The 17,449-nt window shown below is 42.2% G+C and overlaps 1 protein-coding gene across 1 annotated transcript in view; it reads right to left on the bottom strand.

Annotated features, from left to right (window-relative positions):
* dnaaf11 (dynein axonemal assembly factor 11) overlaps positions 1-17,449 on the bottom strand; it is a 56,395-nt gene that overhangs the window by 20,667 nt on the left and 18,279 nt on the right. The window contains exons 8-10 of the mRNA XM_085805372.1: positions 6,054-6,134; positions 2,535-2,600; positions 2,171-2,240 (exon numbers count right to left, since the gene is read on the bottom strand). Of these exons, the coding sequence (XP_085661498.1) occupies positions 2,171-2,240; positions 2,535-2,600; positions 6,054-6,134 (217 nt within the window). The remainder of the gene's footprint in view (positions 1-2,170; positions 2,241-2,534; positions 2,601-6,053; positions 6,135-17,449) is intronic.

Raw genomic sequence — 17,449 nt, 5'->3', positions numbered from 1 at the left:
AATGAACACCTGACACAGGAGGAGCAGCGTTCCTCTGCTGCCGACACCCAACCTTTATTCTGAAAGGACACACTGCGCCTGAGACATTTTGGGATATACCGAGGTGAGAGAGTGTGTGTGTGTGTGTGTGTGTGTGTGTCCTGTCTGAGGTGGTGTGATAAACCGTCTCCATAAACGTATCAGAGCTCTGATGACTCAGCAGTTTTTTTTATCTGCTCTGAATCTGAACTCCTCGTCCATCACACGTCACAGCTCTGATCTGATCCAGGACCAGCAGCAGCAGCAACAGTGGCGAGAGTAGTCCGCTACGGGCCCTAATGCAAAATTATTGCATTAGGAGGGGGGGGGGGGGGTGGTAGTGCATATTGTTGGTGCGTATTTCACTGAGTTGCATAGAGACAGGCGTCTATATGGGACAGGCTTTTTTTTATTATTAATTTCAAACAATTGTGATGCTCGGCAAAGATGGAAAATGTATAACATAATCAAATGGTTCTGTTGTTACTCTTTAAAAAAGTAGAAGGGAAGGGTCGGATCGAGAGCAGCATTCATTTACAAGTTTAATCTGCACCAATTACACTTTTTCTAAATAAATGTATGCTTCGGCCACAAACTTAACTTGTTTTTAGATCATTTTCACTTGTTTCAAACTAATTTTCAATTGAAATAAGTAGAAAAATCTGCCAGTGAAAGCAACTTTTTGTGCTTGTAAACTTGCTCCTATCAGATTTTTCTACTTATTAAAAGTGGAAAATTTGCTTGAAAAAATTAAAAAGTGTCTAAAAACAAGCTACTTTTTAAATGTGATGAGTCTTAGTTTAAGTAGATTTATTTTGACTAGAAATGACATTTTGACTAGAAATAAGACAAATATTCTTGGTAAGATTTGGAATTTTTGCAGTGCGCAGTACACCACTGTGTAGTGTGAGGAAGGACGGAGGCACTGGTGTTGCATTCAGGTGCAGTCAGGCAGACGGCCGTCGGCAAACCAACCAGATGTCATTTTACTCCACCAGAGAAAGACGGTAAAACAATACCACATCACCATGACAACATAATGTCACGGCTGTATTGTTTTGCCTCGTGCTGGCGGACCACTTGTTTACATAGACGCTTGTTTATTCTGTTACATGCAGCGTCTGTTGTCTGTCTGACGTCTGCCCGATTTCACGTGAATGCAACATCAAGAATACGTTCAGATATGCAACTGCACCGCTAGATGGGGGGAATTCCTACACATTATACCTTTAAAATAACTAATTATGGCCTCACGGTGCGTTCACACCGGACACAAAGCAAATTTTCGCCTCGCTTTACTTGCATGAGTTTGACCGAGGGAGTATTTGTGTTTATATGCGAGTATCCTACAAACAGCGCAGGTAGCATCGATACCTGGAGATTGGAGATTGTTTTATTTTTATTTCAGTTTACTAGATTATTATTTCACTGTTAGTTTTAGTTGAACTATAATATCCCAGGTCTGGACCAGGTCTCTGCAGAGCGACGGAGCAGCAGCTGTCCAGATGTTTCTGCTTGTGCTTCAGAGTCTGAAGTAAAACTGTAACTCAGGCGTCGGTGAGCGTCTCCTTTGCCAACCTGGTGCCGCAGTGCCCTTGAGCAACGAGCAAGGACCTTCACTGGCTGCCAGCAGCAGTGTGTGGTCAGACTGGACACATTCCAGTGTGTGTGTGTGTGTGTGTGTGTGTGTGTGGACTGGGACGTCTCCGCTGGGAACTGGGAATTAATGAAGCAGAACCAACACAAACAGTGTGTGTTCACCAGTGTACAACATTGTTACTTTAATCATTATATAAACTAAACTGTAGGATTGTAACTTTAAGTTAAGTTCATTTAAATGACTTTAAATGATGTTTGCTTTGAGATTCAACTAAACCTTAACATTTATTCTGTAGAAAACCTTGAGGGAAAGTGTTTATTGGTGTTTATTTGAGACTAATTCATGTCTTCTCTATTTATCTACAAGGTTTCAACCTTTTCCATCATTCTGTTTAAATTAAAAAAATCAAAAAATAACGAGGATTGAGTTGTCGTTTGCATCCTTCAACAGTTGATCAAACAGTTTTTCAAGTTGTGGTCACGGAAAACACATATTATGACAGTCAGTGATGATCTGCTGCTGTTTAAAAGGTTGTAAAACTCCATACTGTACCTTTCCTTTGACGGTGACTCTGGCGTAGGTCGGCTGGACGTCCACGTCGATCAGGGAGGAGTCCATGTGTCTGTGGGGAGGGAGGAATAAGACTAAGAATAAGACAATATTCTGATGAAGGAGTTTACAGGAGCTGCTCTTAGATTTATTCCTTTCATGTTCCAGTTTTACATGTTACAGAGCAGAGACAAATGAATGACACACGGCTGTAAACCTACGTCACCTCTGACTTCCACTTTTTTAAATCTATAGTTTCTTTTTCTTTCTAGTTCGGTTTTATACGCCCTTATGTATTTATATATATATTCTAGATTTGTATTTTAGACGTGTAGACTCTGTCAAAGACAAACTGGTGGTTTCCTACCTGTACACGGCCAAGTCCAGGACCAGAGAGTTGTTCTGCTCATCCTCAGTCAGAGAGAAGTTCAGTCTGTGGAGAGCAGAGAGCAGCAGCTGTTCAGACACTGGACTAGAGATGTAACGTAGAAAAACCGTCTGTGTGTAAATTAATCTCTTTATCTCTGTGCACATATGTAGCTTGTGACATAAAAGAAAAGAAAAAAGAGAAAAGAAACATCATAAGTATCTGGGCGTATTCTGGGTTGGACCAGACGCTGAGGGACGGCTGGATGGAGACACTTGTCCTGTCTGCAGAGCAGCAGGAGCAGAGTTTCGTCTTGAGACACTTCACAGCTTTTTTTCATGAATCAAAACTTCGTCAAACTATTTTCACTCACATTACACATACGTCAAACTCTGCTTGTGTTTCACATGTCGAGCTTTATGACTGACACACAACGTTGCCTGACTGAGCACAATAAGAAAACAAACAGGGGTTCAAAACCTTTATCTGAAAAAAAGAAAAGGAAAATAACGCCAGGGTTCAAGGGAGAACAGAAATTAATTAAACTAATTTTCATGTCTTCTTTTCCAGGCTTTAGAAATAAAACTAGCAGTCTTAAACACATTGAAATTAAACAACCAGCTTCTGCTCATCAGAGCACTGAAATATTTCATGATCTCTCTCAAATCATCATACTTTGTAAAATATAAAAGGAAACGAGACTCACTTTCTACTTCATTTAAAGGGATAGTTCACCCTAGAATGATATTTCGCTCATTATCTACTCACCCTCATGTTGACTAAGGGCTGGAAGAAGTTTCAGAGTCCTCCGTCCCTTCTCTGAGTTACAGGGGGTCTTGGCGTAGCAGTGCATGTCCATATAACGGTTGCAAAGGGACACCGGAGCTCTTCGTAAAAAAACACACACAAAAAAACATCCAAATACCTCCATGATGCTCGTATGTAATGTCCGTCTTGTGCTGAAGCCCCAAATTGCGTAATTGTCCCGAAAAAAATTAAATAAGTCTATATTTTAAGCTTGTTTGTAGCGGAAGCTTCTCGAAGCTCCTCTTCCTGGTCCGTCCAAATCTCGCGTGATTTGCGCCGGCGTCAGTGCGGTTACTGCGAATCACGCGAGATTTGGACGGACCAGGAAGAGGAGCTTTGAGAAGCTTCCGCTACAAACAAGCTTAAAATATAGACTTATTTAATTTTTTTCGGAACAATTACGCAATTTGGGGCTTCAGCACAAGACGGACATTACATACGAGCATCATGGAGGTATTTGGATGTTTTTTTGTGTGTGTTTTTTTACGAAGAGCTCCGGTGTCCCTTTGCAACCGTTATATGGACATGCACTGCTACGACAAGACCCCCTGTAACTCAGAGAAGGGACGGAGGAATCTGAAACTTCTTCCAGCCCTTAGTCAACATGAGGGTGAGTAGATAATGAGCGAAATATCATTCTAGGGTGAACTATCCCTTTAACTCACACATTTCACATATTCTATACTCTCCTTGGGAATATTTTTAAAACGACCAACCTTAACGGCCAGAGGAAGAATACCAGATCTCTGCTGTGCGACTAAAGATCTTTGACTTCTATGTAAATGTGATGTAACATATAATTCAGGGCCAAAATTAGATTTAATCTGCATATATGTCCTTAATTTTAGTTTTAATAGAACATTTTAATAGAACACAGAGTTGTTTTAGAGGGAAATACAGAGACTGCTTGATGAAAAACTGTCCCTGAAGGCAACGTGCATCAGTGGTTTTGCATGAATTTCCCTCTAAAACAACTCTGTGTGGTAACGTTGTGTTATTATCTCATAGCGTGGTGAATGTGCAGGTCACAACTTGTCCACCAGAGCGTTGTGGAGTTGTTGGATTGTGTATTTGATGAGTTTGATGAGGGGAAACCAAAGAAATCCCATGAGCCTCCATAGCGTAGCTCTGAGCAGCTCACGGCTCTGCTCCGCCGTTCTAAAAACAGCTTGCACCGACAATTAAAGGTAATGAACCTACTGCTATGACTATAGGGATTATGGCAATGGGATCATTTGCCAAAATGTTGAACTATCCCTTTGATGCGTTGTGTGTGTGTGTGAGCGTTCAGCTGCAGCTCCTCTGAGGTAAAGTGATATTTCATAGAACGGCTGCTGACCTGAGTGTGTCCTCAGCTCCCGTTACAAATGAAATCAGCCGTGTTTTAAGGCCTCGACCCCGTGGCCTTGCTCCGGTTATAAACCTACGGCTAATGGAGGGACCCACAGCGATCAGATTTGCCCCCCCTCACCCCTCACCCCCCCTCACCCACCCCTCCTCCCCGCTGCAGCAGAGCCAATACAGCACCACTTACTAATAAAGCAATCACACAGCAGCTGGAGCCGATGGAGACGTTTACAGATATGAAGGAACGGAGCGGTGAGCTGGAGTGAGAGAGAAGCAGCTGATTGGTTCTGTTTTGTTGTTTTTTTGTTGTGTTTTTGTTGTGTTTTGTTGTGTTTTGTCGCCTCGGCAGAACAAAACACTAGAAACCAATTATTGTGTTGCTTTCTGCTGCGTTCGCTGCTGAAGCCGAGTGGAAACAGTCGATCTCCTCCACAGTCACTCACAGCTGCTTCAAACTGTTACTGAGGTAGAAACCTGTTACAGTCAACATCCTCTGTTATCATCATGTTCTATTAAAGCTCCTTCAAAATAAAGGTAGACAGATTTGTATTAAAGCTCCATACAGTATAAAGGTAGATTAGGGCTGCAATTAACAATTATTTTCATTATCGATTAATCACTTAGTTGTTTGGTCAATAAAATGTAAAAAAAAAAATCAAAAAAATGTCAATCAGTGTTTCCCAAACCACCAGATCCACAAACCAAAGAGAGACTCAGTTTATTGTCATAAAGGAACAAAGAAACCAGAAATATTCACATTTAAGAAGCTGAAATCAGAGAATTTTGACTTTTTTTCTTTAAAAAACTACTCGAACGGATTATTATATTATCAAAATAGTTGACGATTAATTTAATAATCGATAATTGTGCGATTAATCGATTATTTGTTGACCTCCATACAGCATAAAGGTAGATGTTTGTATTAAAGCTCCATATAGTATAAAGGTAGATGTTTGTATTAAAGCTCCATATAGTATAAAGGTAGATGTTTGTATTAAAGCTCCATATAGTATAAAGGTAGATGTTTGTGTTAAAGCTCCATACAGTATAAAGGTAGATGTTTGTGTTAAAGCTCCATACAGTATAAAGGTAGATGTTTGTATTAAAGCTCCATACAGTATAAAGGTAGATGTCCATGTGTAGTGTGATTATAAAGCAGCTCTAGGTTCTATATTAATACTGTGAAAGTATCAAAGCCTCAGTCCACAGAGAAATGCACACAGCCTGTATTCAGAAACTGAGCCTTAAAACCAGCCGTCAGGACTTCCTGTCACTTTGTGATGTCACAACTAAGCCCCGCCCCCTCACCAACACATCTGGATGTAAAAACAAACCAAAGACTTTTGTGTTTGTGTGAGTTCGTACTTTGGCTCGTTGACGTTCATGACTCGTCCATCGTCTCTGATCAGGGTCCTCGAGACCTTCGGTTTCTTCTTCTCCTCCTCCCTGCAGGAGAATAACACAGAGTTAGTGTGTGTGTGTGTGTGTGTGTTTTTGTGTGTGTGTGTGTGTGTGGGCTGGACCAGCACACGACAGCAGCAGAGTTATGGGGTCTGAGGGGTGAAGGTGAAAAACCTCCCTGTCCCTCCAGGAGCATCCATAAGGTTAATGTGTAGTGGAGGGAGGGGAGAGTGTGTTACTGTAGGACACACACACACATACACACACACACACACACACACACACACACACACACACACACACTGGAACATTTCCAATAAACCCAGATTTTGTTTGGAAATGACGAAAAGGAAAAAATGAATTTGATTTAAATGAGTTTCATGAATGAACTGAATATTAAAGTGTCGCCTCTGATCACATCACACACACACACACACACACACACACACACAGACATATCACACACACACACACACACACACACACACAGTGAATCATGCAGCAGCAGAAACACGGCGTGCCCTTTAACTTCCCACCTGCACAACACTGGATTATTAATATAGATGTATCACATTAAAACCATAATAGCTGACACAGCGGGTCAGAAAACAGCGGTGACGTGTTTTAATTGATGTTTTTAAAGAGTTAAACACCGGATTGTGTGTTTGTTTGTGCTGCAAAGTCTAGAAATTAAAATAAAGTCAGAAAATCAACCCAGTTTTAATGAAGGTATATATATATATATATATTTTATGCTAACACCTCGGTGCTGGAGCCACCTGCCTGGACTGGATGTACCTTCAGTGTGTGATGAGAAGACACTCACACTGTAATGTATTAAAATAAAACTCTGTATTTTTACACTTCCTCCATCATGCAGGGAAACACACACACACATACACACTCACGCACACCGTTCATCTGTTAAAGTGATACGGCAACATTTTTTTTTTCGTGTCTTGCCTCACTCCCGAGTCCATGACCAGCAGATAGACACCATCCTTTCGACTTTGCGTGCAGTAACAAGGGAGATAGAGCCGTATCGCCCGTAATTAGCTTAGCTCAAACGCTGGAAGTGTATGGGTAGTGTTAGCCTGCCTCCACCTAAAGTCGCTAATTAGCTTAGCTCAAACACTGGAAGTGTATGGGTAGTGTTAGCCTGCCTCCACCTAAAGTCATCAGAGAAACTCTTCAGCAACTCTAAACGGAAACTGGCGGGCCGATCTTCGTCTCAGAGCTGACAAAACTCTCCGGTAAGGCATCTTGAGCGGTCAAATGCCGCTAACGGGACGAGATCGGTCAAAACGGAGGGTTCAAGCTAAGACGGTTTATTTTGGTTCAAGCTAGCTACAGCGAGGGTAGGTTAGCTTCCTATTTCAAAGTAAAAGCACAAATTCTATCGTCATGGTTTTCTGTATGTAAAGGGCAACGGGTGTTTTATTTTGTGGAAGTAACCGGAAGTGCGTTGGTCACAACGGCTAGCTTGAGTAGCGCCAAATTCGTCCGAACAAAATTGTAAACAGCTGGTATTTAGACAAATTAACGACACACTGCTGATCTAAACGGCTACTTTCTAGCCTAAAAATGTTTGAAATGTGGATAAAGTGATATTTACAGAGTTTAGAGCTAAAATGAAATCAGTGGCTCAGGTAGGAGGCAGGCTAACACTACCCATACACTTCCAGTGTTTGAGCTAAGCTAATTACGGGCGATACGGCTCTATCTCCCTTGTTACTGCACGCACAGTCGAAAGGATGGTGTCTATCTGCTGTTGAAAAAAAATGTTGGCGTATCCCTTTAAACCTACAGTGAGTCAGTGGAGGGTCGGCCTCTTACTCTACAGGATGTTTCTGTTTAATTTGTCTGTCGGAGCCTCCTGATGAGGGGAAGTGGTGAGACGAGGCTCTAACCATTAACACCATTAACAGTGTGGTCACTGTGTTACATCCACAGAGAGGTGGGGGGAGGTGGGGGGGGGGGGGGGGGGGGTAGTAACGTCTTTATATTGATGCTGCACTGACACATGTTTCATCCACAGCTACAGCTCCTCTTCTTCAGTTCCTAAGTGTTTGTTATTATGAGCTTTTCTTAGGTAAATTCTTACGTAGCTAAGTTGCAAGTCCATGCTGTATGTATGTATATGTATATTTGTGTAGTCTTATCTGTCATAAACAAGAGATTACGGGTTACGGGGCGCGTTACATTTGTGTGGCAGAAACTGAATGAACACAACAACACAAAAAACAATATGACTCCAGTGTGGAGGTGCTATTATGACCAATGAGCCTCAACTTATGTTCTTTAAAATGTAAACACTGCTGCTGATAGTCTATTGAAGCTTTTGTGTGTTTGAACTGAGGATCTGAACCAAAGATCAGACTACAAATGAACTCTGTCCATTTCTACCAAAAACAACATACACATCTCACTAATTTGGTCTCTGTGTGTGTGTGTGTGTGTGTGTGTGTGTGTGTGTGTCAGGGTGAATCAGAGGACACCTACTTGAAGCCTCTCCATCACTGCTCCAGTTCAAACAGCAGCTTTCATCTCCTCCTGACCTCAGACTGTTGACTAACCAAGGTCGCTCTGTAAAACCCTGCTCTGCTGCTCTGCTACTTCTTTTTTTTCTTTTTTTTTTGATGGGGCGTCTATCAAAGCGCTGAGTCAGGGAGACATCAGTGGTGACAGCTCCACTGCTGGTTTCTGTGGAGTCTGGCCGTGAGCTCGATGTGTTCAGACAGCTTTCAGTTAGCCATGTTCACATTTAGGGACAGAGGTGGTTAGAACTACAGAGACGACCACACCAACCTCCAACTGCTGCTGCTGCTGCTGCTTCACACCAACTTTATACATCTAGATTCTTTTTGCTGCTTAAAGTGATACACCAACTTTTTTTTTTTTTCGTGTCTTGCATCACTCCCGAGTCCATGACCAGCGGATAGACACCATCCTTTCGACTGTGCGTGCAGTAACAAGGGAGATAGAGCCGTATCGCCCGTAATTAGCTTAGCTCAAACACTGGAAGTGTATAGGTAGTGGTAGCCTGCCTCCACCTAAAGTCATCAGAGAAACTCTTCAGCAACTCTGAACGGACCGATCTTCGTCTCAGAGCTGACAAAACTCTCCGGTAAGGCATCTTGAGCGGTCAAATGCCGGTAACGGGACGAGATCGGTCAAAACGGACGGTTCAAGCAAAGACGGTTTATTTTGGTTCAAGCTAGCTACATCGAGGGTAGGTTAGCTTCCTGTTTCAAAGTAAAAGCACAAATTCTATCATCATGGTTTTCTGTCTGTAAAGGGCAACGGGTGTTTTATTTTGTGAAAGTAAGGGTTAGTAAGTGCATTGGTCACAACGGCTAGCTTGAGTAGCGCCGAATTCGTCCAAACAAAATTGTAAACAGCTGGTATTTAGACAAATTAACGACACACTGCTGATCTAAACGGCTACTTTCTCGCCTAAAAATGTTTGAAATGTAGATAAAGTGATATATTTACAGAGTTTAGAGCTAAAATTAAACCAGCTTCTGACTGCTGATTTCAGCTCGGGTAGGAGGCAGGCTAACACTACCCATACACTTCCAGTGTTTGAGCTAAGCTAATTACGGGCGATACGGCTCTATCTCCCTTGTTACTGCACGCACAGTCGAAAGGATGGTGTCTATCTGCTGGTCATGGACTCGGGAGTGAGGCAAGACACGAAAAAAAATGTTGGCGTATCACTTTAAAATATTTCATCTAATTTTAAGGAGGAACTCTGCAGGATTTCCACCAACCAACCTTGTAAGATCAGAGCCTCCGACCCGGTGTCCCAGCTCTCGTCTCCATGGCGACACCGCCACACAAACGTAACGCGCTAACCCGTAACCTGTAATCTCTTCTTGATGACAGGTAAGATGACGCAGATATACACAATACACATGGTAACATGGTAGATGATAAATAACCTTATCCACCGCTCCATGGATTGATTTCTCACCGGCTTCGTTGAAAACAAACGCACATGGAGGAGAGGAGGGTTAGAGACACAGAGGAGGAGACACCAGACCTGGAGAGTTCAGGTTTTAGTTTTGCGTAGGATTCAGGTGTTGCACACAGTTTGTATTGTTTTATATTGGAATTGGATGTTTTTTTGTTTTGTTTTTTTCATAAAGAATTTGGATTTTTGTTTAGTTTTCAACAATAGAAAATTGAAAGGCCACTACAGCAACGATGGCTGAAGCTCTTGGTGACACTAATACTGACGTTGTGAAATCTACAAATATCAGCTGCTTTAAAGGGACAACGAGGAGTTTCTATTTGGTTATAAAAAAGTCTCACGTTAATGTGGATGAATCTACGCTACCCACACTTGTTAATGGGCCCATTTTCGATAAATATATCGTTTTGTCTCTATAGTTATTTTGTTATTATTAGTGGTGGTGGAAATGCTGGGCGAGCCGACCAGCGTTTCTTTACTTTCGGTTTCGTGGTGAGTCATGAGAATAACGCAGCCGAATCGCCGTTTATGGTGGGAACTACGACGGTATGTGATCGTCTTCCAACCTCTGACTTTAAATCTTGATGAATGAAAACATGAGTCTGTCTTGCTCCGGTCAAAGAATTTCACGGTGTGCGGAGGCTCATAAATGTAGTGAGAAAACGCTTCGCTTTTCCAAAACTCCTCATTGTCCCTTTAAGCTCCAACAGACTGAAGACAGCCAGGATCATTATCTAGAGCCCAGAAACGCTTCAGACTTTGCATTTTTTTTAAACTATCATCCATCATGTTTAAACAGCAGCTGTCACTTTGTAATTTAAACCAAAGTGTTTTTCTGTCAGCTATCAACAACAAACCACATTATCTCATGTAGACAACCAGCCTTTATGCAAATCCCATCCACATCCACGTCAATTAACTGCATCTATTTATCAGCCCCCTCCTCCTCCTCCTCCATAGTGTTTTGAAGTTTCAGTCTGCAGGTTGGATGTGCTGCTGTTGGTCCGGTGTCGTCCGTCCGTCCTCTCAGAGCAGCAGAGCAGCCATTAACCACGGACAGGGCCGTTGCTAGGAATTCTGGGCCCCCTTAAACAATACTAAAGTGGGCCCCTCCCCCTAACTTTTCCAGTTTTTGTTCTTAGACTACATATTTATTATCATTTTTTATTTAGCCTACTTTGTTTTGATGCTAGTGCAGCATTACACTGCAAAAACTCAAGTATCTTACCAAGAATATTTGTCTTATTTCTAGTCAAAATGTAATTTCTAGTCAAAACAAATCTCATTCTACTTAAAATAAGACACATCATATTAAAAGTAGCTTGTTTTTAGACACTTTTTACTCCTTTCAAGCATATTTTCACTTGGAATAAGTGATAGTGGAAAAAGTTTTTGTTCCTTATTACAAGCACAAAAAACTTACTTTCACTGGCAGATTTTTCTACTTATTTCAAGTGAAAATTTGTTTGAAACAAGTGAAAATGATGTAAAAACAAGTTCATTTTTAGGTGATGAGTCTTATTTTAAGTGGAAAGAGATTAGTTTTGACTAGAAATGAGACATTTGGACAAGAAATAAGACAAATATTCTTGGAAAGATGTTGAGTTTTTACAGTGTACTATGAGTATTAGTCAGGGTCTTATGCAGAATAACAATGAGTCATACAAAGATTAGACTACTGGGGTTTTTTGTGGGCCCCACTGGGCGCTGGGCCCCTAGAGTTATCATCACCTTTCTCCCCTATACAACGGCCCTCTGTCTCCTCCTGGCCCGATCTTATCACACCATCCACCTCTGGAGCAGGAAATTCATCTTTCCTGACAATCCGGTGACGGCTACGCCTGCATGCATCAAGTCAGCGGCCGCTCTGACAGCCCTCGCACAGGGAAACGATAAAAACGGCAACACCGTGCGTATCACCCCCCGATTTTCTGCTTGGACAGCATGCGAGGCCCGGGGACGTTCCTGTATAACGTGGATTAGGGAAGCGGACTGACTGTCACCGGTCGGCGTCTCATGAGCCATCACACCGGGTTTCTTCACATCGAGCTTTACTTTATCAGGGAGGAGAAACACCAGACTTCTTATCAATAAAGAAGAGGTTTTTTCCATTGTGGACCAATCGGTGAATCACAAATAAAAGGAGGCTGAGTGAAGCGTTCGCCACACAGCTCCGGTATACAGGAGGTGATGGATGGATGGAGGGTTAGTTACAGATGGAGCGTCCCTTCACAGACGGACGATTAGACTAATCTCACCGAAACACAAACACTGAAGACGCCTTCGGGCTCCTGTGAAGAGTTTCCCGTGGGCAGCCAGGAGATTAAGCTCCGACACAACATCCGTCACACACACACACGGTTTAAAGGCTGAATGCCGTGAGTCAGCGCCGGGTCCACAAGTCTTTTTGGTGGGTTTTTTTTTTTTTTAAACAATTTAACAGGTAACACACATGGAGATCTTGTTTAACGCCTGGAAGCCACTGGTGTCAACGAGATTTCTTGTTGTCCAAAACGTTTTGGTTTGGCGGGAACACGGGTAAACACCATAAAACACCGACACACCTCGCCCCAGCTGATCTCCATCTTGCTCTCCATTGGACAGTGTCCTCGCGTCTTGTAGCAACCAAAAACGTAATAATTTTGGCCATTTTAAATGTAATAAAGCCAATAATGTAATAACCAGCCAATAATGTAATAACTTATTACATTATTGGCAAAAAGTTATTATGTTATTGGCTCAAAAATGTTATTACATTATAGGCACGTTATTACATTATTGGCTTTATTACATTTAAAATGGCCAAAATTATTACGTTATTGGCCATTATTACGTTTTTGGTTGCTTCACGTCTTCACGGATTCATTTGCAAAAAGTTGAGTCGTGGGCAACTTTTGGATGTACCGGAGCCTGACCTGCCGATTCCGATTTTTGCCGATAGCGATAAAAAAAAAAAAAAAGAGTCAACAGTAGCCTGCCACCACCTAAAAATATGAATTTAGAAAATTCTCCATTTCTTCACCCACGTTTAATTTTACTGTAGATTAGCTGTATAATCTCCCTATTTTTCTGCTCTTTGTGCTCTATGGGGATGTAATGATATCAAAATCTCACTGTATGAATCAATTTTATCAATTTTTTAATGCCTTTGAGAATCAAATTTAATTCCTTTTAATGCCATTTTTAGCATATTTTCAGCAAAATATATTTAATGACTTTTATTGCTTTTTAATGACCACATGTAATCCAGATAAACCTGGACCAGTGGACCAGAGGGGGGGTCGGTGGGGGTTTAACATCTGGAGGGTCTGTCCCCGTGGACGCTGGTCTCTCTGAGTCCACCTCCACTGTCAGAGCGCCCTTGGACGGCGGCGAGCGGGCGAACAGCGAACCGACCCTGAGGTCTCAGAGGAGCTGGATGGATGCAGGATGGTTATTACTCTGGAGACGTACGACGTGTCAGCTTCATCTGCTCGCTCTTTAATCACGCTTACAGTCGCAGCTTCTCCACGCCGTCGCCCACGTCACAGAGCCACAGAGGAAGCAACGGAAATAAAAAAAAAACTAGAAAAGAAGTTGAGCAGAAAGGAGTCGGGAGAGAGACAGAGAGAGGAATCCCCTCCAAGGACGCTGCAGTCGGGCCGAGGGAGATTAATAACTCCACACCAGATTCAGTTTCAGGTCACATCCCCGATCGTCAGAGTCACGAGAAACCAAACATTTAGTTCTCAAGACGGAGGTTGAGTCTGAACATTAAAAATACTGATAATAAACTCCAGAAAAATGTTTATTATTTGACTAGATCAGTGAGAAACCTCCCACTCAATGGTACGAATTAAAAAGTTTTTAGAGTTTTTCCTATGGAAAGACGAAGTGCCAAATTAAAGGGGAAATGACAACACTTTTATGGACATATGGCAACCTCTGATGGATTAGCTGCCTGGGGATCTACGTGAAATTATCCAGAGGGGAAACACTGGTTTAGACTGAGTTAAGAAATATCTATTAACATGTACAAGGACATGTTTCTTTATTCATTTACTGATGTGTTGTTGCTTCCTTTCTTTCTGTTTCACTTTTGTTATTATCTTTTTTCTTGTATCTTGTTTTGTCTTGTTTCTCTTTTCATGTGTTTATAGCTGAGCTCTTTTTGAACTTTTTTTTAAACTTTATCTATTTTCCTTTACTTTTTTTGCACCTGTTCTTTTTTTTTGTTTTGTTATGTTTTGTCTTTATGTAAAGCACATTGAGTTGCCTTGGTATGAAATGTGCTATATAAATAAAGATGCCTTGCCTTTATTCTTTTCTTATCGTCATTTTCTACTTTACATTTAATTTGTACTTATACATCCCCCCTCCCCTAGATCAGACCACTACTTATTGATGTATGGTTAAATGCATTGTTGTAATGTAAGTTCTGGAAAAAAAGAAACTACTGATAAAAAGAGATTTTTAATCAGTGTCTGAAACTGAAACTAAAACTAAATCCTAAAGGTTTGTTTGGTGTTGTCGTGTCAGGATCTAACAACTAATTACAGCTGATCAGCGTGTTGTGTTGTGTTGTGTCCACTGGCTGCTCTCAGCTGCCAAAATGTGTGTGTGTGTGTGTGTGTGTGTGTCAGAGACAACGGAAGAAACCCTGACGTGCAACACACACACCCAATTAACACCCCGACATGAGGGTCACCTTAAGGGCGAGCGCTAATTAGCAGCGTGGCGGGAAAAATTAATTAGACTTCAACGACCAGTTTGACGACTCGCGGCCCGGAACAACACGCTGCCGTGTGATTGGCCGAGGGGAACGGTGGGCGTGGCCATGTCTGACAGGTGATAAACATGTCACTCCAGATGTTTCAGCCAGCGTCTGTTGCTATAGGCGACATCTAGTGGCCATAGTGATAACTACAGGAATGGAAAGGAGACAAAGTCCAGTTTGTTGTTGTCACTGTAACCATGACAACAAAGGTCACGAGGCGTTCACACACTCCGTGATGTTGACCTCTGTGACCTCCCCTGCCAGACGTCCCGTCATGCAACACGCAGGAGCCTGAACGCACCGTCAGCAGCAGCAGCTCCGACCACGATGCTGCGTTCAGGTCCCGTCAGCGTCATGCGTCATACGTGTTGTGGCTGCGCTGAGTTTAACATTCAGCTCTCTAACGTTCACACCACAGATGAAGCCTCAACGACTCAACTGCTCTGTTTCATCTTCATCATGGATCCTCCTCATTCGTTGATTTAGTTTAAAGGTTGGAGACTCAGAGCAGAAACTTCACAGAGTTACTGTAGAAGTGTTATAGGTTCATGCAAGCTGCCAGCAGCTGCACGGTTGCAAAACACATCGTGCCTGCACTATAAAGGCAGATATCAGAACCAACAGTCAGTTTTAGGGCTGGGTATCACTTCTGATTTACTGAATTAAAGGAGAATTCCAGTCATTTTTGACCCCTAAATCGTTGTCCTGATGGTCACCCAGTGTTGGTTGGAGCAAAAGACGCGACTAAGGCCCTGTCCCAATTCTCCCCCTTAAATCTTCCACTTGGTTTTGAGTGCCCTCAACCGTAAATTCCCCTCGTTGAGGGAAAACGGCAGAAAATCTTTCCCTATGGAAATGGGACACCTCTAGTGTAGTGAACGTAGCGAACGTGATAACATACGTCACATGTTTACAATTATACCGGTGGAGCGTGCTACTATTTTCATTCATGAATAATGCCGGCGGTTCCGCTGTTGTGTTGCCTGTTGCGTTGGCTGTGTTTGTTTATCTCAGTCTAAACAATTTTTGTAATTAGTCATGGTTATCATAGATTAGCTGGGCTAACGGTTAGCTACCTGTTTAACTTTAATAACTCAGTGAATCAATAAACGCTCCGTGAAAAAATATTTTCTCCAGCGGATATCTGAGTTCCAACATGACTGAGCTAACTGGAGTAGTTTCATGTCGTGTCCCACAACGGGAGGGTTTTAACAGCTGACGTCCTGATGCTACCACCGTTAGCTTTGCTACCGCCGCTGTCCCTGTCAGCTGCAGCCACTGACGCGACACCGTGATTCCCCCAATAAACACCACACATAGCGACACAAAACACACACAGAGAGAAATAGTAATGTTTCTTCAAGCATTTCAGATTTGTCTAAACGGCGATCGAGCGTGACAACGGGTAATTTCATTTTCCACTTCGTTTTAAGCATCGGACCTCACTACATTTTGAGGGCTGATTTTAAGGGCAAAATCGCACTTCCCCTTCCTCCCTAGAGTAATGGGACACCCTACCCCTACACGTGGACGCGCAAAATGTAGGGTTAGGGCAAATATTTAGGGTTAGGGGGAGAATTGGGACAGGGCCTAAAATTGATGCAGGCAAACCGGAGTTACACCATGGCTAGACGGTGCTAGCGCTAGCCACAATGCTAACCCATGGGGGCAATTCTTTCAACCACAATAAACACTCAGAAAACAATCAAATATCTCTGGTACATGACTGGAATCCTTAGAGACACCACTGAACTCATATAGTGTAGAGTATAAACAGTATAAACTTTGTGTTTTTGCATGTCTTATAAAAATAAACGGTTGGACATTACCACTGCACTGCTCCACCGTTTATTTTTGTATAGAAAATCATCACAACAAGTAAAAACAAAGTGTTAGTTTCTGTGGCGGGGAGAGCAGGCGCTCTGTGATGGGATAGTAATGTCTTTCCAGGATGTTTCAGAGTTCAGCTATCTGAGGTGAGTGGCTACATGCAAAAACACACAGTTTATACTAAATACTGCACACTATATGAGTTCAGTGGTGTCTTTAAGGATTCCAGTCATGTACCATAGATATTTGATTGTTTTCTGAGTGTTTGTTGTGGTTGAAAGAATTGCCCCCATAGGTTAGCGTTGTGGCTATCGCTAGCGCCATCTAGCCATGGTGTAACTCTGGTTTGTCTGCATCAATTTTAGTCGCGTTTTTTGTTCCCCCCAACACTGGGTGACCATCAGGACAACGATTTAGGGGTCAAAAATGACCGTAATTCTCCTTTAATTCAATTCCGATTCTCAAGGTCTGGATTAGATTCTATTTCCAATATTGATTCATTCAGAGATATTTCAGTTCTAATACAAAGTTCCCTTGGCTATGGCCATGGCTATTTCCACAGAACTCATGCTGCAAATTGTGCAATGATAGAAACTGTCTAACCTGCTGCATTGTTAAGTCATGGGTGATGAGTCATGTACTGAAGTCAAGTGTTCATCTGGCAAACAGGACATTGCAGACATTAAGAGGTCGGTCTAAGGATTTTATGAATGGATATCAGATCTTTCAAATGAAGATCAATATGAATCGGAAAATCGATTTTTTAAAACCCACCCAGCCCTCATCAGTTCTGCTTCA

Source organism: Trachurus japonicus, chromosome 17 (genome assembly GCF_045865225.1).
Source record: "Trachurus japonicus isolate A0001 chromosome 17, Traja_1.0".
Classification (NCBI taxonomy): domain Eukaryota; kingdom Metazoa; phylum Chordata; class Actinopteri; order Carangiformes; family Carangidae; genus Trachurus; species Trachurus japonicus.
This window is presented reverse-complemented; position numbering and strand designations above follow the sequence as displayed.